The following is a 26,662-nucleotide window of genomic DNA, read 5'->3' as shown; positions in this document are numbered from 1 at the left end:
CTTGTGAGGAATAGTGGCTGTTCAAGTTACACCAGCTTACTCTGCCACAAGTGTGGTGTTCGTCTGTGCATTTCAGGAGACCGAAACTGTTTCTGGGACTATCACTGCTAAAAAGCAAGTGATTGTAAATGGTGTTCAAATAGATGGATGAGAGGGGGTGCCCGTTTCATTTTGAGCAGGTGTGAATTGGTCTTCGGTGGAGGGCTGTTTGCATCACATTGTGACCAGTGTATATTGTAATTAGGTTTCTTTAGTACATTCATTGTACTGTTTTTCATTTTGTTCTTTTAATAAAATCAAAATTCTTAAAAATATGGCTTATTGATGTTATTATTCATAATGTACTGTTCTGAGGCCCAATATTATTCATAATGTATACTGTTCTGAGGCCAAATGATAAACCATAACCATATAAATGAACCCTTAAGTTGTTTTAGTGAAGTATATAGACATTTGCCATGCTATTCTGACAGTGAGTAAAATGGCCTATAGGAAATTCTGCTACCCGTTAGACCCACTGTTGTAATATTACAACATTTCAATAAAACCTTACGAAAACTATTTTTTTTAAAAAACATTATATTTTCCTCTCCAAAGTACTCCTAAAACACCATCTGAAAGGTTGACAATTTTTTTTTGTAAGTAGAAATATATCCGGGTCTTGCAGGGTTAAGGACACATAATGTAAAGACCCAGCACAAATCCGCCACTAGAGCGCAGCACATGACAGCTTTGATCATGTCGTTGGGTCTCTCTCACCCTTCTTCATAGATTAGACAAGGAAAAACATGAAAACGGATGTGACGTCCCCCCCATTGTTTTGATCGGCGAAAATTACGTTGTGATATACGACGGCGATGACTGATCGTCACCCAGACCATAGATTATAGAAGAGAAACTGTCCGTTTGTCCGTCATACCGTGTGAAAGACCGTTTATTTACCTATTTTGGACGAAAATGACTGGGGAAAAGAATCAAAAACCGGAAACGGAATCCAGGTCATGAAACCGGATGCAGATGTCCGTGAAGTAAGTGGAACTCGAGAATAACATTGAATATTAAGCAGCATAGCGCAATCAGAGATTAAACAATGAACGCGCGTCCAGCGCGTCGAGCGCGTCGACGGCCAACTGGACAAAGTAGCACTTGACGCGTTATCGCGTCGTCCGCAGTCAAAGAGTTAATAGTGAAAATATGTGCAAATCTTTGAATATATAGTTTTTTTTAAGGAATGTTTTTTATTCTGTTACAACTTCTGGGGGTCCCTGGAACACAATATTTTGAGATGGGGGTCCACGGCCAAATACATATCATTGTGGGTGGTCCTTCCTTGACATGAAAAGGTTTGAGAACCACTGATATTATAACAACATACATTTAAAAAAATTAAACTGTTAGGATTTAGAAGACATTATGTAGAATCCCCCCAGAAGCAGAGATTTGAGTTACAAATGTTTGCTTTAAAAAATATATATATTCAAAGATTTGCTCACATTTTCAAGATTTTTCAAAAATAGCAGATCTACAAGCTCAAGCTCAGAGCTTGTAGATCTGCTATTTTTTGATTAGCCAAAAGAGACCTAAAATGACACAGATGCGTTCCCGGCTTTAAAGGGTTAATGGAATCCTTCACCAGTAAAAAATGGGTTTTTCTTGCATTAACACATTAACTGCTAAACTCTGCACCAGCCTGCAGCCAATAAGCTTATAATACTGTAAGTACAGTATTAAGACCACTTGGCTCATAAATCACATTTACGCCTAATCTAGTTTTGATTACAATACTGCTTAGACCTAATTTATATGTGCACTATGATTATCTCCAATGATTGTTTTATATATTATATTATATATTACTATTTATATGTTTTATAGGTGATAATCAATGTTAATCTATGATAAAGTCAGGCACACAGAGCATAAATTAGGGCTTATAAACCGTCACGGCAAAGAGTCTAAAGTTGGTGTAAAGTAACTAAGTACATTTACTCAAGTACTCTACTTAAGTACAATTTTGAGGTTCTTTTACTTTCCTGGAGTAATTCCAATACTAGATCGTATACACATCTTATTTTGAAAAGATGTGTACAGTATACATTTGAAAACTTAAAATGTGACATTCTGCATAATGAGTACTTTTACTTTTGGTACTTTAAGTACATGTTGATGCCAATACCTTTGTACTTTTACTCAAGTACATACGTAAATTCCGGACTTTCACTTGTAACAGAGTATTTCTACATTGTAGTATTGATACTTTTACTTAAGTAAAACATTTCAGTACTTTTTCCACCACACTGCTTAAAAACCCTTTCTCTCTCTCTTCTCTTCAGGTCTCTCTATCGACTACACGGCGGGCAAGCTCTACTGGATCAGCTCGTCCAACGGAACCATCAACCGCTGTGGTCTGGACGGCAGCGTTCTGGAGGTTCTGGAGGATCTGAAGAAGCAGCTGACCAAAGGCTCAGCGCTGGCCGTGATGGGTGAGTCTGGAACAAAGCCAGAACCCAGTGGTTGCATTGAAGCGCATTGGACATGCTGGCCATTCATAGGTACTACAGCTGGGGCCACTACATGAACGAACGAAAACGGTTTCGACCAATGGGCTCGACTCACCAGCTTGTGCACGGGGCTGCGCACCGAGGTGACGCAAAACGTGTCACACCCATCACACACCCATCACATTTCACAACCCTGAAGAAGGGGTGATTTGGGCCTCATGCGCTGGGTGAGCAACTCAATGCAAGTGGATGGGAGGGGGTATCCGGTGCCCTCTCTATTATTTTTAACTCTATGGTGTGAGAGCTTGGCTCTGCGCTGGCCGTGATGGGGGAGTGTGGGAGCTTGTCAGGGAGAGAGAGCATCAAGACGGACCATCGTGGGGATTAAGACGGGAGAGTGTGGAGGGATTACGAGTTTCAGCCAGTTAAGTGGCCAGAGAATGGAGCCATTTAGTCAGTCCATCGCGACAGTCTTGCTTCACTTTGTGTGAAACGTCTGGGGCATTAGATAATTAAAACACTGAGCGGGCCGTGATTGATGATTGATTTTCTTTTCTCTTTTTTTTCTCCTCCTCCTCTCTCTCTTCCCAGGTCCCCCCATTTGTAATGAAAAGGGAGGGAGGGGGGGGGGAGGGTTCATTATGGCTTGTTTCTTGGTATCAGTACTGAATCCAATATGTTAGAACCATCCATCACTTTATAATTTCATTTAGAAATCTCCCCAAAATGATCTCCTAAGCTAACACGATCCCTTTTTATCCCTTAATAAAGCTTGATTTATACAGAGTCGAGGAGTGGGGGCGGTGGCGTGCCCCGGAAATAGACGAGTTTGCGCGATCACGACGTTGTGAGCTTATAGATCTGTTATTTTTTCATGTGATGGAGCATAAACTAAGTGTAAGAGCTATAGGCCCTCGAATCCTTCTTGCTTTTCTGAAGGCAGCGATGGTGTCAGAACACGGAAGACCAAATACCAATCAGTGTTAATTTCGTCGACTAAAAGTATGACGAAAAATGTTCGTCCACTTTTTTCATTGACGAAAACGAAATAAAAACTAAGCTACGACGACTAAAACTGAGACTAAATATATTGACAATATCGTCAACAAATAAAAACTAGACTAAAATGTTAGTGAGGATCTAGTGGAGAAGAGATCCAGTAGAACTAAAAGACAAGTCATTTTATGTTTGGTTGAGCTTTGAGAATTGAGATGAATCTTCTATTCAGAAAACATGTTTCTGCGAATCCCGTGGTTCCCCCCCCCCACCCTGCTGGCAACTCATTGTAGGACTTAATTAGAAAGGAGAGGGAAAAGTGGATCTTTGGTTTGGTGTGATTTGGTTTGGACGACAAACCGTACATATAACTGTACGCCAGCGTCAAGCGGAGAGGGGGGGGGGGGGGAACGGACATCATAACATGATTGATTCCCTCCCAGATGGCTCGGGAAGACGTTGCGTGTCTCCTAGGACGTTCAATTCAGCACATGGCATCTGTGTTTTTAATTACATTACACCCTGAATATTACTTTTTTCCTTTTTTACAAGGGATTAGAATTTTAAACGGTCTCAGTTCCATACGACGGCAATCTGGACAATTGGGAAGCCTCTTGGTGTGTGTGTGTGTGTGTGTGTGTGTGTGTGTGTGTGTGTGTGTGTGTGCGTGTGCGCGCGCGCACGCGTGCGTGCGTGAATGCATCGATGTTGCCAAGATTGGTAATGAAAAGGGACAAAACAGAGTCATGCGTGCATATGTGAACGTGCGTTGCGTGCATGAGTGTGTTTGTGAGTAGATGTGAATATATGTAAGCTTGTGCAGTGGTGGAAAAATAACTTTTTCTTTTTACTTAAGTAAAAGTATCAATGCTGCAATATAGAAATACTCCGTTACAAGTAAAAGTCTGGAATTCAAGTAAAAGTACAAAAGTATTGGCACCAAAATACTTAAAGTACTAAAAGTAAAAATACTCATTATGCGGAATGTCCCATTTCAAGTTTTCTTAATGTTTAAACATCTTTGGAAAATAGACGATCTACAAGCTCACAATGCGTCGCATCGTGACGCATTGTGAGCTTGTAGACATTTTTCGACATTGGTAGAAAAACCGCACACAAAATGTTTTAAGTGAACATTTGTAACTCAAATCTTTGCTTCTGGGGGTCCCTGGACTCCCTGAAACAATTTTTTTTTAAGATGGGGGGTACGTGTACAAATACGTATAATTTTGGGGGGTCCTTGACATGAAAAGGTTTGAGCACCACTGATATTATTGCGACATACGTTTAAAAAAAAACTGAGACATTTGTAGAATCCCCCAGAAGCAAATATTTGAGTTAAAAATGTTTGCTTTTAAAAATATATGATATATAATATATAAAAATATATGATATATTATATATATATTCAAAGATTTGCACATTGATTTTCACGATTTTTCAAACAAAATATCCAAAGAGATATGACACAGATACGTTCCTGGATTGAACAGGTTAATTTGACTGAACTGAAGCACACACCCCGTTGTTCTGTAAAGTATATTCCTGCGACTTTGAAGGAGCGGCTTCATGAAGAAGAATATTCTTTCTTATCTTATCCGGACCGGTTATACAGCTGAAGCATTGGAGTGTGTTGGTGGAGGTGATGGTGGAGGAGGAGGAGGAGGAGGAGGAGGGAGAGTGTTTTTTCTCCTGCTAGCTAGACGATGGAGACTTCATTATAGAATTTCACAAATGGGAGATAGAAGGCGAGGTGACACAGACTAATGGCTCGCTTTCCTCACAGTAGCAGGTACAGCAAAACAGTGAAATGATGTCTGCGACTCTCCATCAATCACAATTAATGACGTTTTGTTGTGCCGGAGGAAATTGCAACGACTGGTAAGGATGCACGACACCGTGGATATATATATATATATATATATATATATATATATATATATATATATATATATATATATATATATATATATATATATATATACGGGCTCATAGCTCACCGTGGAGACTGCTAGTGTTAGTGGAGGGAGGGGGGAGGGGGGAGTTTGGATGAAAAATGCGCTGATCTGGTTAATTAATTTGTGTGTGTGTGTGTGTGTGTGTGTGTGTGTTGGGTAAACACACGTGCGGGTGCTAAGCATGACAGTATCACACCTCCTCCTCATAACAGCACTTCCATCGTACCAGCATGTCTTGTTATCTTCAAGGATGCCTGTCAGCTCAGCAGCACTTTTGGCAAAACCACGTGGATGAATATCAGGAGCCACTTCACCTGATCTACTTACATCTAATGAATGAATGAATGAATACAATATATACTCGGTCCCCTCCTTTTTCCCGCTCTACACCAAATCTCTAGAAATAGCAGATCTACAAAACCTCACTTGTGAACTTGTAGTTAAGCTATGTTTATCTCTTTCTTTTTCTTTTTCCCCCCATAAATTTAGAATTTAGAGTGACCAATTATTTTTACCCCCTTTTTCTCCCCAATGTAGTCGTTATGTGTATTAATTCCTCTCCTCACACATCTCTGTGTTGTCACTGCTGTCATATCCTACTGACTCACCTACCAGTGAGGAGCCTCCACCAGGAGGACTTAGAGCCTTCGTCCTACTCCTCCCGCCCAACACTCCCCGCTGACAGGCTCCGCCCCCAGCCCGTAGGAGTATGTGCAATGACCAGTATCACCCTCCTCCTCCTCCTCCTCCTCCTCCTCTTCCTCTTCCTCTTCCTCCTCTTCCTCTTCCTCTTCCTCCTCCCCGCCCGGCTTCCCTCCCCAGAACACGGGTCAATGTTATGTTCATGTGTAGACGCTCCACAAAGCCAGATGCACCACCGTGGATTCGAACCCACAACCTCTGTGGTGGTGGGCAGTGACTTAACCACTGCACCACCCGAGCGCCCTGTTATGTTTATATTTGCCTGTTTTTTTGCTGAGCGTTCAGCTTTTATGAAATGCCCTGAATAGGGACATTATAGACTAGAGGCCCATGTGTTCACTCTGAAATCCGTTGTAAAGAAAGGGATCCAAATGAACCCATTTTCTTACACTGTGGGAGTAAACTGAACACAATAGGGTTTCACTGTGGTTGAGGAGGGACAGACAGACAGACAGACAGACAGACAGACAGACAGACAGACAGACAGACAGACAGACAGAAGGCACTCATAAGAAAAAGGGAAGCAAAAAGAGCAAAGAATGCAGAACATGTCAGTCTCAGAGCTCACCCTCTCCGCTTATTGGCTGAGTGAATAGACTATTGATTTCTCCTGACTATACAGAGGAGCGATGGCTGCTTCATATGGCTGTGTTGTTTGGTCTCCATGGTGAGAGATGTGACTGATTACATTCGCCCGCCATTCCTCCTCTCTCTCTCTCTCTCTCTCTCTCTCTCTCTCTCTCTCTCTCTCTCTCTCTCTCTCTCTCTCTCTCTCTCTCTCTCTCTCGCTCCTGTTCGCTTCCCCCAATCTCCCCAATCCCCCCCCTCAACCCCCCCCCCCCTGTTCCTTCCCCTTTGTCTCCTCGTCCATCAGACCGTAATCTGTTGACATGGAAACACGGCTAATGGAATCAACCCAATAATTATTATGTCTAGTATTTTACCATAGTTTACACTTCATATGTTGGCGATTACATGTTGCCATCTGCCTCCACCGGCAGAGAGCTTGTTAGGTGTCGTTAGCCTGTTTATGGGCTTGTTGTGGGTCCTGCCTCCGTTAGTGATTTAGCCAATCAAACGGTATTGAGCGTTAATTAAACAGCGGCTCCTTCCTCCGCTAACCAAAGCCTTTTATTTTTGTTGGTCTGAGAGAAAGAGAGAGAGAGAGTCCTCCTGGATCGATGTGGGTTTGTTGCTGCGTGGTGTTTGTGTTGGGTTGAGCTTGTTCTCAAAGCATCATCTGTGTAAATGAAGAGAGATGGAGATCTAACAGGGCCTTGACCTGGATCTCTATGGATCTGCCTCCCAGCATGGGGGGGGGGGGGGCTTTGCAAAGGTTATTCTGTTGGAGGGCAGTCTCCTCTATACCTGAGGAAGAATCAGGGCAGAAAGGTGAGCTTTTAGATCGGCTCGTTTCCATATTTCAGCGCGACACCATCGTATGATGGTATGCAATAGGGCATAGCCTGAGTGGTTGATCAGACTGATGAATTTAATTGATTATATTTAAAAAAAAAATCTATTATAATTATTACGTTCTCGATTGTTTGATGAATTGAAAAAGTAATCGATGGAATAATTGCTAACACAATCATAGCTAGGGGTAAGTGTTTTTCTTTGGTTAAAATAAGTGTTAAATAGCTCTATAATTCTGATAGTACTCATTGCTATAGAGTGTTTGTTCAGTAGTATGTCTCTCCAGCTCTTTATTTAACAGAAAATGCATTTTCAGGTTGGGATACCATTTTTTTGCCTCGCGTAGCCAGACTATATCACTGTGGATATGAGTCAGACTATATCACTGTGGATATGAGTCAGACTATATCACTGTGGATATGAGTCTGGTGCTTCTATGAGGACGTTTAGTTTCCCAAGGGGCGGGATCAAAACAATGGCTCTGTAGTCTGTACTCAATTATTTTTATTTATTTATTTTTTTTATTTTTTTATTTTCTGGTCCCAGGCTAACCAATTTTATCCAATCAGGGTAGAGAACTCAAACAGGATACAGATTAAACAAGTGAAATTAGAAGTGATGACACAAATAAATGAGCAGACACACAATTGGAACTGGAACACTAAAAATGAAGCTGATAAATGGATACTCTCTCCTGATTGGCTGAAGGTTTGTCACCTACCTGAAAATGTATCTTTGTTTATTAAAGAGCTGGAGAGACATGGAGACTCCCTGTTACTGAACACATGAGAGACATGGAGACTCCTGTTACTGAACACATGTTTATTAAAGAGCTGGAGAGACATGGAGACTCATGTTACTGAACACATGTTTATTAAAGAGCTGGAGAGACATGGAGACTCATGTTACTGAACACATTCTGATTGATTACTATCAGAATATTGTCCTTTAACCTTTTAACAAACATATCACTTACCCTACCTTTAAGTCAATAGTCACAAACCCTAAATCACATATGTAATGTCTAACCTTCATGGCCTAGAGTATTTATATCATTGCTGTCGGGGCAGAAACCTCTTATCTACATTTTGTGGGGCAAATGGACCCTTCGCTAAGCCCCACCCACCCCACTCTGTGACTGGTGGTGCGAGTTAGTCACACCCAGGCCTGGCACAATCTGCTTCTCACCCATTGACTTGCATGTTAAATGACGGCTTTTCCCCTTAAAAATAATCGATCATTTCAGCAGCAAGAGCTTCAAAATCTCTTCTAAATCTAGTCAACAAGGCCTGCAGTAGGCTATGGATTGGAAAAATGTGCATGACATTATTTCAATAAGCTAAAAACACGGGAAATGTTAGAGGGAGTGATAGCCATGGATACACGACAGTCGTCTGTCTCGACCATCATGGATAAACTTCAACCTGCTGTTTGCACTTTCTCCATTTACGGCCCGTACATCTACAGAAACGTTCATATTTCAAATATAAAGTGCTTATCCCATGGCCACGGATGTTACATTTATGTACGGGCTCTCAAAAGTAACCGTATCATCCGTATAATTCAATAAAAAGCATTTTAATGTGGTCGGTGGCCATTTTCTCCATGTGCTTTCAACTGGCGTGACCCTATTGGTTGGTAAGTGTATTACACTCTGATACATTATAACTCCATGAGAAAATAGCCACCGATAGGATTAAAATGCTTTTTATTGAACAATACAGAATATACGGGTACTTTTGAGAGTCCCGTACATAATTGTAACATCCGTGGCCATAAGGTAAGCACTTTATATTTGAAATCTGAACGTTTATATAGATGTACGGACCATAAATAGACAAAGTGCAAACACCAGGTTGAAGTTGATCCATGACTGTAACAGGAGTTTTCATTAATTTCAGACTACAGTAGCAGTTAATAAATAGACGAACAAATGAATGAATATACTTTCACGTGCGGAATCCGAAACAGGCAGCGCTGTGATTCTGAATTTTGTTATGATTACGGTGATTAGTATTAGACATCACCCTGGCGAGTGAGTCGTGTAACTTTCCTGACGTTAAGCTGTGTATGTGTTCAACAACACAGCCAGCCATGCAGCCTTGCAGTTTAAGTGCAGATTTCAGCTTGGGAAAAGAACCCTCCAACGGTTTTGGGTACGTGGAATCTGTTGCTGGTTCATATAGTCACCATTGCGTTATCGTGGTATTCTTGCTGTTATGTTGCAAATGAATGTGTGTGTGGGGCGAAATAACATTGACAGCTATGGCAGGTGACGAAAGCTTGCCAGACCTATGCCAGGCTGACAACGGTTGCTAAGCTGGCATTGGACAATCGCTTTTGGGGTGGGGTTTAGCGAAGGGTCCATTAACGCCCTTCTTGATCCTACTACGGCTTCACACCAAAGCAAAGTAGCAGATCCACAATCTGTATACTTTTTTCTGCTTTTTTAATTTTTAATCCTGAACAGTTGCAGTTTTGAACATAACGTGGTTTCACGTCGACAGAGACGACGTCATAGGCTTTGTTTATATATATATATATATATATATATATATATATATATATATATATATATATATATATATATATATATATATATATATATATATATATATATATTATAGGCTTTGTATTATAGGCTTTGTTTCCACTGAAAACAATGTGTGACGGCACATCCAAAACTGACTGGTTTAAACCCCTTGACTGTCAGTTAGAGAGAGAAGAAGTGAAATGAGTCAAATCGATACAGAGCTGTCATTTCATTTGATGAGAGCAGAGGCAGAGGCATGGGAGAACACAAACAAAGGTGTGTTTGTTTTTCTTTTGCTTTTCTTTCTATTCGCGTGCGCACGCGCGTGTGTGTGTGTGCGTGTGCACGCGCGTGTGTGTGTGTGTGTGCGTTTGCATGTGTGTGTGTGTGTGTGTGTGCGCACCCGCAACGCGCGCATGTGTCTTGCTGATTGCGGAGGCTGTTTGTGAGGAGCGTATAATGAAGGCAGTGTTTAGTGACACAAGGTCGATCCATTCAGCTCTCGGGGGCCGGCGTGTGTAGTAATTGGATTGGCCCGAGGGAGAAGGTGAAGGCCTCTTGTTTGGAAAGTGTGGGTGATCCATCAGCCCTTAGTCTCTCTCCTCTCCTCTCCTCTCTCCTTGCCTGGGAATCAAACCCGTGGTTTTGAGGTGGAAATTGAATATGATGAGAGCCACGAGTGAGCAATCACTGCTACAGCTGCCCCGACCGAACCGTGTCCCTGTGGCATCAAATTAACACAGGGGGGGGGGGGGGGGGGCACGGCTAATCTAGAACCAGCATAGCCTGTGGGGTCAAATGTTTTGTAAACTGCGTGTAGGCTGTCATTCCCACTCAGGGGAATTCCTGTGTGATTTCTGGAAATGAGTTTTAGTCTCCCTTGAACGATGACTTTGAGCCTGAAGCAAAATGCTTGGCAGCAGACAGAGGGGGGGGGGGGGGGGGGGGAACAATGGTTCACCTTTTGAGAGTGATTGCATGAAAGCAGCAGTTCTAATTCTTTCTTTTTACTTTTCTGCTTATCATGGCATTTCGAAAGAGCAACAGCTTTTTCCTCTATTAATAAGCGTACAGGCCTATTGTAGGAACATTTCCTTTCTTTCTTTATCATCACCGTATCTACCTTTTTTTAAATCAGATTTTTATCTGAAATCATACTGTATATCGTTGCTGTCAGGTGGACACCACCACCACCAAACCTTTCCTCTTTTATTATTATTATTTTAAAATGGGAACTTGTAGATCGGCTATTTTCAGTCCTTTTGTGTGACACACTCATACGCCATTTATCTGCATGCAAAACAAAAACATACAAAGTTGAAACATGGAGATAAGAGGTGCCAGCTATGGTATACAATGTCTACCATTGTACTAGATGTTATTAGCATTGTTTAGATGTATACTATGCATCTAAAATATGCTAATTACTGCTAGTTCTATCACATCACCACAGCTTGTACTGAAGGCCTGTATATGTGCAGCACAGTACAGTATAAGCGATCAAACACAGCATGGCAGAACGTGTATCGCCCCGGCTGAGATTAAACAAAATGCATAACGTTGAACTACATGACATGGCATTAAGTGAGCTGATTGCCCATCCAGGGACTGCAGATGCAAATGAGCTCTTAGCTATTATATATCTGGAGCTGCAATATATGAATATGCATTTTCCCTGTAAAAAAAAAAGAAGGAAACAGCGAGTTGATTTGATTTATTTAACCACATGAATCCTAGCATCCAGTGTTGCCAGGTCTGCTTATTATAATTTCCCCCAAGTGTTTCAAATAGCTGATGTATATGTTTAAAGTGCTCATGTGGCCCATAGTTGCTTCTTTTGGGCTTGTTTACCTAGACCTGGTTGCTTGTTTCTCTCACAGAATCTGGCAACACTGCTAGCGTCATTATAGCTGAACATTCTGCCAAAAAAAAAAAGAAAAAAAAACATTCGGCGTGAATAGGAAAACATTCAGTGAAAACAGCAGATCTGCAAGAGCTTGTAGATCAGCTATTTATGCTATTTGACGTTAGGACAAAGCATAATGGTTGCTTTGGTATAATTCAGGCGTCTTCACCGTTTTCAGGCCAAGGACCCCCTAGCAGAGATGAAGCAGGGACCCCCTACTCTATATTGTATAAAATTGTGTTTCAGATTATTTTGTTTACTTGGTCTGCCCTTTTTTCCCTCTACACCTATACCTCTTTGCCGCTTTCAAGCTTGTAGATCTACTACTTTCGCTATTTATTTATTTTTGCATCCTGAAAGGTTACAGTTTTTGGACATAATGTGAGGTTTCCACTGGACAGACAGAGACCATATTACTGTAGCTACTGTAGGACAGAGACCATATTACTGTAGCTACTGTAGGACAGAGACCATATTACTGTAGCTACGGACAGAGACCATATTACTGTAGCTACTGTAGGACAGAGACCATATTACTGTAGCTACTGTAGGACAGAGACCATATTACTGTAGCTACGGACAGAGACCATATTACTGTAGCTACTGTAGGACAGAGACCATATTACTGTAGCTACTGTAGGACAGAGACCATATTACTGTAGCTACTGTAGGACAGAGACCATATTACTGTAGCTACTGTAGGACAGAGACCATATTACTGTAGCTACTGTAGGACAGAGACCATATTACTGTAGCTACTGTAGGACAGAGACCATATTACTGTAGCTACTGTAGGACAGAGACCATGTTACTGTAGCTACTGTAGGACAGAGACCATATTACTGTAGCTACTGTAGGACAGAGACCATATTACTGTAGCTACGGACAGAGACCATATTACTGTAGCTACTGTAGGACAGAGACCATATTACTGTAGCTACGGACAGAGACCATATTACTGTAGCTACTGTAGGACAGAGACCATATTACTGTAGCTACTGTAGGACAGAGACCATATTACTGTAGCTACTGTAGGACAGAGACCATATTACTGTAGCTACTGTAGGACAGAGACCATATTACTGTAGCTACTGTAGGACAGAGACCATATTACTGTAGCTACTGTAGGACAGAGACCATATTACTGTAGCTACTGTAGGACAGAGACCATATGACTGTAGCTACTGTAGGACAGAGACCATATGACTGTAGCTACTGTAGGACAGAGACCATATTACTGTAGCTACTGTAGGACAGAGACCATATTACTGTAGCTACTGTAGGACAGAGACCATATTACTGTAGCTACTGTAGGACAGAGACCATATTACTGTAGCTACTGTAGGACAGAGACCATATTACTGTAGCTACTGTAGGACAGAGACCATATTACTGTAGCTACTGTAGGACAGAGACCATATTACTGTAGCTACTGTAGGACAGAGACCATATTACTGTAGCTACTTTTTTTTTTATTTAACCTTTATTTAACCAGTAAAAACACGTTGAGACACAGTCTCTTTTTCAAGTGTGAACTGGCCAAGATACAGCGTTAAAATTACACAGTCTAAGCTTAACATACCAATACTAAAACAAACAACAAAATAGTCATCCAAGATACATCACAAATACATAAAATAACTCCCAATGCTACACTTTATACAATAGAAAGAAGCCAGTAATCAAACAGAAAATAATAATACACACAGTGTACAACCAATACACATAACCAATAACCTTCCGCTAGGCTAATAAACCTCCGGACAGGAACAGGTGTTTGTGAAAAAAACTAAGGTGATTCTTTTGAAGCTTCTCAAGGGAATTAGAGCGGCCAATTTGAGTTTGGTCTGGAGATCATTCCACAACCAAGGGCCTAAGAAAGAAAGACATTTTTTACCTCCCTCAGATGAAAATGAAGGTACTTCACAGCGTAACCAAGCATTTGATCTGAGATTTAAGCCATTTCTAACCAATTTGAATTTGGAGGTAATGTAGTAGGGGAGCTCACCAAGAATAGCTTTATAAATGAAATTATACCAATGTTGCAACCTGCGCGTAGTCAAAGAGGACCAATCAACTGCAGCATACAACGTGCAATGGTGAGTTCTAAAAGGAGAATTCGTTATGAATCTCAGTGCAGCATGATACAGGGGATCCAGCTTGGTCAATGTGGAGGCACAAGCAAACCTGTAAATATTGTCCCCATAATCCAGCTGGGACAAAAACAGACCAGTGACCAATTTTTTTGCGAGCAGTGCAGGCAAAACAAGCCTTCAGTCTATAGAAAAAACTTAGAGTAAATTTCAGCTTCTTACTCAAGGCATCAATATGGAATTTAAAATTTAGATGTTTATCCAAACCAGAACCCAAGGTATTTATAGCGATCGACCCACTCAATTAGGGTGCCATCTAAGGTGGGGGATGCATAAGGGGATTTGACAGTTACAGCTACTGTAGGACAGAGACCATATTACTGTAGCTACTGTAGGACAGAGACCATATTACTGTAGCTACTGTAGGACAGAGACCATATTACTGTAGCTTACGGTGGTAAAAGAAAAGAAAAAACAGGTCATATTTGACTTGGTTGAGGAGGGTCTGCATTATGAATGCTTGTGAAGCCTTTTTCTGTGTTGTGTGTGTCTGATAAATATAAAATGTGTGCCTTTATTTTTAGAGCATCTATAAAATGTGTCTGTGCTTTATTTTTTTTAGGAGACATTAGTCCACCCCCTGCCAAATGGGTCCATTTCTGAAACGGTGGCCCTGCTGGCCTTTCAGAACGTGCATGTCCATCTCTGCTCTATTTGCAAAGGGCTTTTTTCTTCAGGGAAATGGAGCTGGAAGCATGGAGCTTCTTCTTCTTGGACAGCGGTTGCCTCACTTTGCAGTTTTACTTAAGTAAAAGTATCAATACTGCAATGTAGAAATACTCTGTTACAAGTAAAAGGCCTGTGTTCAAAATGTTACTTGAGTAAAAGTGCAACAGTATTGGCATCAAAATAATACTTCAAGGACAAAAAGTAAAAGTACTAAAATGTTTGAAAAGAGCAGATCTACAAGCTCACAACGCGTCGCGATGTGATGCGTTGTGAGCTTGTAGATCTGCTATTTTCAAATAGCCTAGGTATAAAATAGGGCTAAAGTGGTTAATGTATGTTTTATGATATAATCATTTATACCTGCAAAGTAACTAGTAACTAAAGTATTCAAATAATTTTGGGGAGTAAAAGTACAATATTTGCCTCTGAGATGTAGTGGAGTAGAAGTAAAATTATTGAAAATTGGAAATACTCCAGTACAATACCTAAAAAATTGTACTTAAGTACAGTACTTGAGTACATGTACTTAGTTACACCACAGGATTTTTTTGAATGGAAAACTCCTGCTAGGTCTGTGAGAGAGAGTCGGGCAGACTGTCCCAGTATCGTGCCTCGCTGAGTTTCTCGTTTGAGTATGGCGACTGTGTGGGCTGTGGGGGGTGAGGAGGAGTGTGTTGGGGTCTCTCTCTCTCTCTCTCTCTCTCTCTCTCTCTCTCTCTCTCTCTCTCTCTCTCTCTCTCTCTCTCTCTCTCTCTCCTCTCTCTCTATCTCTCTTCTCTTTCTCTCTCTTTTTCTCTCTCTCTCTCTCTCTCTCTCTCTCTCTCCTCTCTCTCTCTCTCTCTCTCTCTCTCTCTCTCCTCTCTCTCTCTCTCTCTCTCTCCAAACATGCACAGATGATGTAGCCTCTCTCCACATAGACTCAGCCCTAACAGAGACGCATCATTGCTTCTGCAAACATGCACACATGTATGTATGTATGTGTATGTATGTTTGTATGTATGTAGATCCATCAAGCATGCAGTCAACTCTCCAGCTGATGATACAAACAGTGTGGAAAAAAGTACTTGAGTACAGTACTTGAGTAAATGTACTTAGTTACTTTACACCACTGCAGATGATAACCTCTCACATAGAGCCCTAACAGGGACGCATCATTGCTTCAGCAAACATGCACACATGTATGTATGTATGTCTGTATGTAGATCCATCAAGCATGCAGTCAACTCTCCAGCTGATGATACAAGCTCCTCTTATCACAGAGGGCTTTTTGCCAAAACACACGCCTTGAGTTGCCCGACTCGTTGCTGACTGAACTCCTTTGAGGGAAATTGCACTCAAATAACTCAACAAAAGGCACATTAGCCGTACTCGCTCGCTCTTTTGTGGCGCTTTATTGTGGGCTGAGAAGATTTTTTGCTCTGCCTACTGTACTGAACTTACTTACTATCCTTCCTTTCTATCTTTATTTCGTTCTGTTCTTTCAAACTCATTATCACACATCGCCTCACCAAATAGCCTCGTGGAATAAAGCAATTTTCCCCCGGCAGAGGACAGCGTGATGCTTAGCGGCGTATATAATCAGACACCTGCATGGTCCACTCCGCCGATGACATTGTCACAGAGAATGACTTTTCTTGTTATACAGGTGGCAAACTCTGGTGGGCCGATGATGAATCGGCGCAGCTGGGGACGGTAACCAAGAGAGACGGGCGCAACCCCCACCGTGCTGCGGAATAAGACCAGTGGGGTGGTTCACATGAAGGTCTACGACAGGGAGGGGCAGAGAGGTAAGTGCATACGCACACACACACACACACACACACGCACAATACACACACTCACACACACAGGCGCACTAGGGCTTTCACCAACTAGTCGACTAGTATAACCACTAGTCGACCTTGTTGGTACTAGTCGAATAGTTGATTTAAACATTTTGTTTGCATTGTTTTAACGCCATTACTATTATTATTATCCTCCTGCCTTTATTTTTATCTAAAGAGGGTTAAAAGTATGCCCAATAATAGCCTATTATTGGGCAATAACCCCCTTTTGAGGATCCTTGGAGATGCTGCTGTGCCAGAAGTGCTTCCCTTAAAACAGCATAAAAATAAAGGCAGGAGGACAATAATAATAGTAATGACATTAAAACAATGGCATATATATATAAATAAATAATAATAATAAGGGTAATAATAATAATAATAATAATAATAATAATAATAATATGTTAACATCAACAGTCAAAACGTGTTGGTCAGCTGTTGCCTTGCTCATCTGCTAAAATAAATTAATATATTTTTTTCACATGAAGACAGAGTGCTCTATTTCTTCCCTAGTCTGCCTCACCACATGCAGAACTTTGGTTTCCTTTGGCATCTACACACACACACACACACACACACACACACACACACACACACACACACACACACACACACACACACACACACACACTCATGTTCGTCCTTCGCGTGCGAAGATGACCAATGACTTCACAATGTCTTGTGGGTGTGAAGATTGCTGATGAGGCCGATCCTGGCACGAAATGTCCGGTTGCACACACACACACACACACACACACACACACACACACACACACACACACACACACACACACACACACACACACACACACACACACACACACACACACTTTACGTTCAGACTTTTTGTAGGCCGATATGGACGCAGTTCATCATCTTACTTAACCATATGAACCTCTAGCGTCCCATATTCTGGGGGCAAACGAAAATAGCAGATCTGCAAGCTCAAAAACGTGACACAACGTGACACAGTGTGAGCTTGTAGTGCTTAATGTGCTAAATGCTGTGAATAAATATAGTGACAATTTCATCATCACATAAAAACTAGACTAAAATGTTAGTGAGGGATCTAGTGGAGAAGAGATCCAGTAGAACTAAAAGACAAGTTATTTTATGATTGGTTGAGCTCGGGGTGTTGCGCTCTGAAATACAAGCTCACAACGCGTCACGCTGCGACGCGTTGTGAGCTTGTAGATCGGCTATTTTCAGCATGCAACCAAGTGTAAAAACAGCCGTTACGACGCCATCAAGGCACCGCCAACATACATTTTAGTTGACTAAATCAACTGTAGATTTAGTCGACTATAATCTTATGGTATTTAGTCGACTAAAACTAGACTAAAAACTAAAACATTTCAGGTGACTAAAATATGACTAAAACTAAATGGAATTTTATTCAAAAGACTATGACTAACTAACTAAATCTAAATGTGCTGTCAGAATCAACACTGCTTACTTTGTGCCCCGTGTGTGTGTGTGTGTGTGTGTGTGTGTGTGTGTGTGTGTGTGTGTGTGTGTGTGTGTGTGTGTGTGTGTGTGTGTGTGTGTGTGTGTGTGTGTGTGTGTGTGTGTGTGTGTGTGTGTGTGTGTGTGTGTGTGTGCGTGCGTGCGTGCGTGCGTGCGTGCGTGCGCGTGCGCGTGTCATACCCTCCTCAGGCAGGAACCCGTGCCAGTTCAACAATGGAGGATGCTCCCAGCTGTGCTTCCCCACCTCAGAGAGCATGAGGGCTTGCTCCTGCACCGTGGGATACAACCTCCGCTCAGACCGCATGTCCTGTGAAGGTCAGTGTCCCTGCTGTCACACCCACCTATCAGCAGCCTGCATGAGGGCCACAACACTACATATAGTGGGAGAAATATGTGAAAAAGTTGTTCACTTCTGGCAGAAAGTGTGAAATTTTGCACCTAGGGGTATTTTTGGGCGCTGAATTCAAAAATTGCCGGATCCAAGAAGTCAGACCAAAGCGTCTGACTTATTAATGAGATAATTAGCATATTTGCCGCAAATATGCTAATTATCTAATTAATTATGCACAATACAAAAATTTACATGGCAGAAATGGATTCTACGGGAAAAAACACATAAGAATCAACTGAGAAAAGTTTGGTACACCCTTTTATCGAATTGTTATAGGTTTTGCCCAGTCTAAATTTAGTCATTATGCCAATTGATTCCTCCCCACACACACTTGTGTGTTGTCACTGCTGTTGTATTCTACTGACTCACCTGCCAGTGAGGAGCCCCCACCGGGAGGACGTAGAGCTTTTCCACTTGTGAGACAATACATTTATTTCTCATTAACTTGTTTATTTAATCTGTCCTACTCTGTTCTTCTTGGAAGCATTGTCCTGAACAGAAACATAGTTCTGTGCATGGTAGATTAGCCGCAAAACATTTGCATTTTCCAGCACACCGTTTTTTTACACATGCATTTGATCAGCTCTCGACACCCTTTTGACGCCACCTCTGCCATCACCGTCCAAAATGGACACCAGCCATCGTCCTAACTTTTCACCCATCCCCAATCTGCAGGTGAAGGAATCTCTGGGTTGGCAATTTGGGACTGTCCCCAGATGTGACCAGCTTGAAATACTGCTCTCTTCACATGTTGACGAAGTGCCTCCTTTGTGGGTGGAATATTTTCCACTTTGCGATTTCCATGAGCAAATAGCTGCTTGCGTGCCTCGTTCACTTGGCATGTAGCAACATTCGCGAATCAGCCTCTTCATGTGTATGTACATGGTTGAAGTTGAGAAACATCAGAAGGGGGGCTTCTTCATAGGTTGTGAGAAGTGTTTTCCCATCTGGAACAACCATTGTTTCTAGAGCAGCAGAATAATGTCTTTTTGTTGGAATCTACTCGAAGGAAGCTGCTCCAGTTTCGTGGCACGGATGTCTGTTCAGTCACATGGAGTGGTATGCCGATGCCACGACCAAGCCTGGTTCCTTCCTTGAGACTGTCCGTTCTGTACGTGTCCCACACCACATCAACACGCATCACAGTCTCCTCATTCAACTTTCGTGCAATGTACGGAAGGAACTGTTTCTGTATAGTCACCGAATGTACTGACCACACTGTTACACTTCTTAGGCTATAACTGATGCACCATCAAAAATACAAACTACTCCTTTGGGGGTATCACCAGGACTTGGTGCTAAAGTTTCCAAACAGGGCAAGAGATCAGCTTTACCGATTGGTGGGCACATTGTATTGATACCTTCAGCCAATGCCGGTGACCACGCATGGCACTCGTGTTCAAAGAATGTGTCAAGATCACCATCTCTAGCTTGGCTAGCAATGTACATTCGTGAAAACAGCTGCACGTCACTCTTCATACTTGTTATCTTCACCTGAGACTTTGAAGATGTTTTCCTCAGCTTTGATTTGAACAGAGGTGATTGTTCTTTGCAATGTTATCATAGAAATTGATAGAAGGATCCTTGATTCGCTTCTCTACAAATCCATCAAATTGTGTTTTGCCAATGTCCTCCACAGATCGCACTGTGGCTACCACTTCATCAGGCATGATGACTTTGGTGTCAAGCACATACAAGTCGTTACTGTCTTCTGAGAATCGATTCCCCAGCTTTTCGAACGTACTGATTGCATTATTGAGATCTGATGCAAAGGCTTTCTGGATTGCTCGTGGTGGCGGACATCAGTTTTCCTCCGTCCCTGAAACTGGTCTTCAAACTCATTTAGGATCCTGGCTATTTCGGGACCAGCCACCAACCACCGACGAAGAGCCCCCTCATTCTCAGTAATTCCAACAATTCCGCCATCACCTTTCACAATAGCGTTCTGCTGTTCATGCATCTGATCGTGTGCCAAAGCAGAGAACTTGTGTGATGACAAAGTTCCCCTTGACAAATTCAAGATGGGTATCTGGGGAATCATTTGGAAGTTCCTGAAGGTCCGTTACATGCACTGTCAACCATCTAATATGCTATTTTTGAAGAATGAGTTTTCACTGTTGCTACAAAAATATTAAATAAGTGTGAACCCAGTAATATGATCTCATGTGAAAGAATACCCCTGAAAACATAGGTAGAGACACCAACATCATGAGGCTCAGATGAAGCACTTTGGAGTACACTGGTTTCAATCAAATTTGCCATAAAAACAGACCGTAATCTGCTAAATTAATCTACAGAAACTGAAAATGTCAAAGTATTGCTGCATTACAATTTGGATTTTATCAAAACAAACTTGTTTCACATTCAAAAGTGATGAGGTGTCAAAGATTGGAATACAAAACCTAATTGAACCAAAAACGTTGGTGGCCATCTTTAATTCTCATTTTACGACCAGATCCCATGGGAAAAGTGCATGGATCCGGCAAAATTTGAAATCAGCATACTTCAAACATGCCATATGCAAATTTTCACACTTTCTGCCGGAAGTGAACAACTGAGCCATTTTTTGTTACATATTTCCCTCACTAATATTTCAACTTTGTATGTCCCCCCCCCCCAAGATATTTTTGGGGCTTTTCTGCTTGTTGGAGAGTACAGTGAAGAGTAACAGGAAACAGGGAGAGAGAAACGGGCAGTGACCTGCAGCAAAGGTCGTCGGCAGTGATGTAATGGTGATTTTTTTCCCAGTGGAGAGGTATTTGGACGTCACATGCACACACACGCACGTCGCACACATGTGCACGACGTGCGCATGTGTGCATGTGTGCGACGTGCGAGCGCACGTGAGCGACCTGCGAGCGACGTGCGAGCGCATGTGAGCGACCTGCGAGCGCACGTGAGCGACGTGCGAGCGCACGTGAGCTGAGCGACGCTGCGCGCACGTCGCACACGTGCTTGCCGCACGCATTCATTTTGGTGGAGGTATTTTGTGGCTGCTTGTAGACAGGATACCACCACAGCAGAACTGAAGCCATAATGCTTTGTTGCTTTTATACATGTATCAGGAGGCTCACCGGTAAACCTGTTATACATACAGTAGTAGCCATTTGGGTAGCTTACTTGGCTGGTGAATGAATCTAGGGGGGGGGTGCGTTGTAGCCCCCCCCCCCCACACGCGTTTATTATACCTTGTGGGTGCGTGTGAATAACTTACCGGTGGAAGGCCGTGGTACTCTGTGTGGCCCCCATGACACCACTGGTCGTCGGGGCTCGGGAATCGAACCTGCAACCCGTTGTCAGGCTGCAGTAGAGCCTATTAGGTGATATGCGCCTTAATCGCTAGCCCATCAGCGCCCCGATTTCTGATACGTTTGTTTTGGGTTTTTGATTATTATCTTTGTATTCATATTTATTAGTTTATATACCCCCCCCACCCCCCCCCCCCCCCCCACCCCTTTGTTTAGTTTTTTCTTAACAAATCGTGATGATTGAACGCCAATGAAACAGAGTCATACTGTACATAATGTCTAACCTTAGTGTTACACACTTTGAATAGTTGGTGGTTTGATAGATTTATTTGTTTTGTTTTTCAGGCGTTGATTCCTTCCTAATGTATTCCATCCACGAGGGGATCCGAGGAATCTCTCTGGACCCAAATGACAACGTGGAAGCCCTCATGCCCATCACCGGGACGCTGTTCGCCGTTGGTGTCGACTTCCACGCAGGTACTTGGACATGAACCATGTGTGTCACACATTTTCGCCGAGGTCTGTCACTCCACTTCTCACGTGACAAAACAGGAAAGAAATTGTTGAGGTGTCGCCAAACAGGACTGAACACTTAACCCTTTAAGAGCGGAACACATCTGTGTCATTTTTAGATTTCTTCTTTTATTAAAAAATAGCAAATATGCAAGCTCATAGCGCGGAACCAAGTGCCGTGCTATGAGCTTGTAGATCTTCTATGTTTTTAAATATCATGAACATCTGTGCAAATATTAGATTTTTTTTTTTTTAAGTGAACATTTCAACTCAAATCTTTGCTTCTGGGGGATTCTACAAATGTCTTCTAAATCCTAACAGTTTTTTGAAACACACCTACTGTATGGTGCTATAATATCAGTGGTTCTCAAACTTTTTTTATGCCAAGGACCCCCAAAATTATATGTATTTGGCCACGGACCCCCATCTCAAAATATGTTGTTCCATGGACCCCTAGAAGCAAGTTAAAAATGTTTGCTTTAAAAAATCGAAATATTCAAAGATTTGCAAGAAAAATTGTTTTTTTTTTTTTAAAACAGCAGATCTACAAGCTCAAAGCAGATTAAACAGCAGATCTACAAGCTCATAGCGCGGCACTTGGTGCTGCGCTATGAGCTTGTAGATCTGCTATTTTTGAATAGCCAAATACATCTAAAAATGACTCAACATATTCCAAACCAAGTCTTACAAAAGGAGTTGATGTCTTTGTGTGGTGATGTTCGGCTTGTCCGAAAATCTTGCTATAGCGATATCGGGGCATCAAGAGCAATAATAACAAGAGATTGTGGCAGAGTTTTTATCTAGCGACAAAACCTGAGCCTGTCACCGGTGCTGAACTGATTTGCACTTTACTGATGCACGTTTAACCCATTGAGACAGGGAAATAGTCGTGAACATTTGTGCAAATCTTTGAATATATATATTTTTAATATCTTATATCTTTGCTTGTGGGGGGATTCTACAAATGTCTTCTAAATCCTTACAGTTTTACGTATGTTGCTGGTTCAGCAGTGGTTCTCAAGCTTTTTCATGTCAAGGACCCGCAAAATGATATGTATTTGGCCGCGGACCCGCATCTGAAAATGTTTTGTTCCAGGGACCCCCAGAAGCAAAGATTTGAGTTTAAAATTTATTTATACATTCAAAGATGTGCAAACATTTTCATGACTTTCTTTTTCAAAAATAGCAGATCTACAAGCTCATAGCGCGGCACTCGGTGCCGCGCTATGAGCTTGTATATCTGCTATTTTTGAATATCCAAAGAAATCTAAAGTGACACAGATGTGTTCCCGGTCTTAAAGGGTTAATGTGTTTGTGGACCTCTTTAAATGACATGATACTGATTCTAACACGCTGCTATATTTTCAGGCTTTTTTGGGCTCATTGTATTTTCCATTCTTTACTTCTAATTCTCTTTTTCTCCTTGAACTGGAAACATGAAAGCCTGCATAAACAAGCGTTTCACCTCAATGTTACCTGTAATTGTGTTGTGACAGTAAAGTTGATTGATATATTGATTGGAGGTGCAGGATGAAACACACCTCTGCAATAAGGCACTGTGCTTGTTCATCCTTCTCCACAATATGACCTCATTGTGTTCTTATTGACCTGTCGGAGCGGGTTTGGAAGAATGAAATCAGAAATCAGAAAGACTTTATTGTCACACCTCAAAAAATACCTCAGACGGCTGAAATTCATTTACCAAAGGCTCCTCAGACTCGCAGTTCAATAATGAAAAAAATAAAAGCGAATACAGCTATAACGCCATCACTATATAAAAGTCATCAACACATAATAAAAAACTAAGTTGTCAAAAATGAAAAGTACTCGAATTTATGGAGTGTGCTGCAGCCTTTTAGAAGAAAGGTCGCAGCACACTTAATAGCCTTGATGCAAATGATTTTTTCCCCCTACTATCGAGGCAAAAAAGGCTTGCCTTCATAAAGGGCTTGGCATGCCTTCCTCCGTCGCCCCCATGTCTTCCTCAGCACTCTGCTGTACCGTACGTCATCTAATGAAGCAGACACATCTTGAAATGGATCTGCCAGGGTCAGCGGAGAGACGGAGGAGGGTTCCTTCAACCGTGCAATTTAGTCTGGAGCCTTCGCTCCGTTAAGTGGCATGGGCAAATGTACCGCACGGCGTGACACATCTCTGCTGTTTTCATATCCAACGGTACACACCATTTGTAATCAAGCACAGAGATGTAAGGAGGGAGCAGCAAAGGTCTTTTGGGCTCGCTGTGACCTCTTGAATAAATGGTTCATGGGACTCGAGGAGTGCGCCGCAAATGAAAGAGCGATAAGTTCGCATTAAGGATGATCTATACTGGGTTCGCGCGAGGGGTGTCGAGCGGCGCAAATAGCCGAGCTGCAAGCTCACGCCGCGGTGCGGCCGTGCCACGTTGTGAACTTGTAGATTGGCTCTTTCCGCCCGCGCGACACGGCTCCCGCACGAGTATGAATCAGACATTAGAGCGCCGTTAACACCCGACCATTTTCCTCTCGAGCGTCTCAAGCAGACCTGACACAAAGCAATTCCCCAGATATTACATCAAATGAAGGTAACACGCACAGCGTAATGTATAAACCCAACATCGCGCGGGCCTTGCACTGGCATTTGTTACATCCACGGGCTTCTACTGCATAATTCATATGATAAATATGGTAGATTTATTACACCGACGAATGCCGCGAATATAGTATAGGCTCTCTGTGCTCCACATGTGTTATAAGGTGTCACCCTCGTGCGATAACAATAGCTGTATGAAGGAAATTGAGGGCTGTAAGAGGCAGACTAATACCCTTCCCCTACTGTGGAATAAACTCCCCGACCGTTCCTTCTCACTTAGATCAGCTAACACCAGAAAGCCTTCACCTAAAACACTCTCTACTCCCTCCTGGCTCCCAAGCTGTGGAACAAACTGCCCGTTGCAGTCAGAACTGCAGACTCACTGACAATGTTTCACCATTAGGTCTGAAGTCTCACTGCTTCAGACTCCACCTCACCCCCCAGCAGGGTTGATTTCGTCGACTAAAACTATGACCGTCGACAACCTTTTTGCACTGACAAAAACGAAATAAAAACTGAATATAAACTAAGCTATGATGACTAAAACTGAGACTAAATATATTGACAATTTCGTCAATAAATAAAAACTAGACTAAAATGTTAGTGAGGATCTAGTGGAGAAGAGATCCAGTAGAACTAAAAGACAAGTCATTTTATGTTTGGTTGCGCTCGGGTGTTGCGCTCTGAAAATAGCAGATCTACAAGTGTAGATCTGCTATTTTCAGCATGCAACCAAGTGTAATGTCAGCCATTAAAGCACCGCCAACGTACATTTTAGTCGACTAAATCAACTACTTATATCACTGTCCCCTAGCTGTCCTCTCTCCCTGTATCCCTCCTTGTCACCTTTGTCCGATTGATGCTACAGTAGCTTACTATCCAGGTAGACTAGGTTTTTTTTGTTACTTAAATTAACCAAGATATATCTAAAATATTGTGAATTGTAACACATACACACACATACACACCAAATGTACACGCATGCCAAAGCATGCCAATGCTTTGCCCGTACAAGCTGTGCGCCCCGTCGTGCACAAAGTCACACATACAGTATAGCGTTCTATATCAGAATCATCTTTATTGTCACATCACAGGATCAGAGCTGTAAAACAGCGGGGGGGAGTTTTTGTGCAAGATCTATTGTTTGCAAAAAGAAAAAATAATAGAGGTGAGCAACTGAGAAAACAAAGCTACTGTATCTACATGTTTACTCATGATGGCAGATCCATCTGGTACAGTACAGTTACTGTATGCACGTGAGCTTTAGACAGAAGGTGCCTGAGCATATAGCAGCTGGTACAGTATAATACTGATCATGATGTAGACCATTTTTTTTCTTTGTGTATGTATTTTGTTGTTTTCTTGTGTCATGTCAAATGTGTGTACTGTTATATGTTGCATACATGGCTGTTGGGTCGCAAGACAAATGTCAGTGCAAACTGACAATAAAGTATTATCGTATCGTATTATCGTATCGTATCGTATCGTATTTTCATGCCAAGGACCCCCAAAATGATATGTATTTGGCCGTGGACCCCCATTTAAAAAAAAATGTGTGTGCATGCAAAAGAAAAAAAAGACGCGTTAACGCGTCCATGGCAGGTGCAAGAAGAGTATATCAGTCTGTTGTAATGAGATTAAAGATGTAAAGAGTATCAGCAGAGTGTCAGGTTCAACTACATATACATAGTCCTACAAAAAGTGGTATAATCCACAGGAAGCAGAACCTTCCTCAATGACATGCTCTCTGACAGACAAGAGTGACAGGACGGTATCGATGAACAGGAGCAACACGGAGCAACTCATTACGCA

At 42.0% G+C, this 26,662-nt stretch overlaps 1 protein-coding gene across 1 annotated transcript in view; it reads left to right on the top strand.

Moving 5' to 3' along the window:
• LOC308105811 (low-density lipoprotein receptor-related protein 1B-like) overlaps positions 1-26,662 on the top strand; it is a gene marked incomplete at its 3' end in the record, with an annotated part of 706,266 nt that overhangs the window by 420,689 nt on the left and 258,915 nt on the right. The window contains 5 exon segments of the mRNA XM_080456736.1: positions 2,334-2,483; positions 16,480-16,550; positions 16,552-16,625; positions 18,321-18,442; positions 22,112-22,243. Of these exon segments, the coding sequence (XP_080312862.1) occupies positions 2,334-2,483; positions 16,480-16,550; positions 16,552-16,625; positions 18,321-18,442; positions 22,112-22,243 (549 nt within the window).

Source organism: Gymnoscopelus braueri, assembly GCF_963280865.1.
Source record: "Gymnoscopelus braueri genome assembly, chromosome: 18".
Taxonomy (NCBI): domain Eukaryota; kingdom Metazoa; phylum Chordata; class Actinopteri; order Myctophiformes; family Myctophidae; genus Gymnoscopelus; species Gymnoscopelus braueri.
The sequence above is the reverse complement of the archived record's forward strand: the minus strand, read 5'-3'. Positions and strand labels throughout refer to the sequence as shown.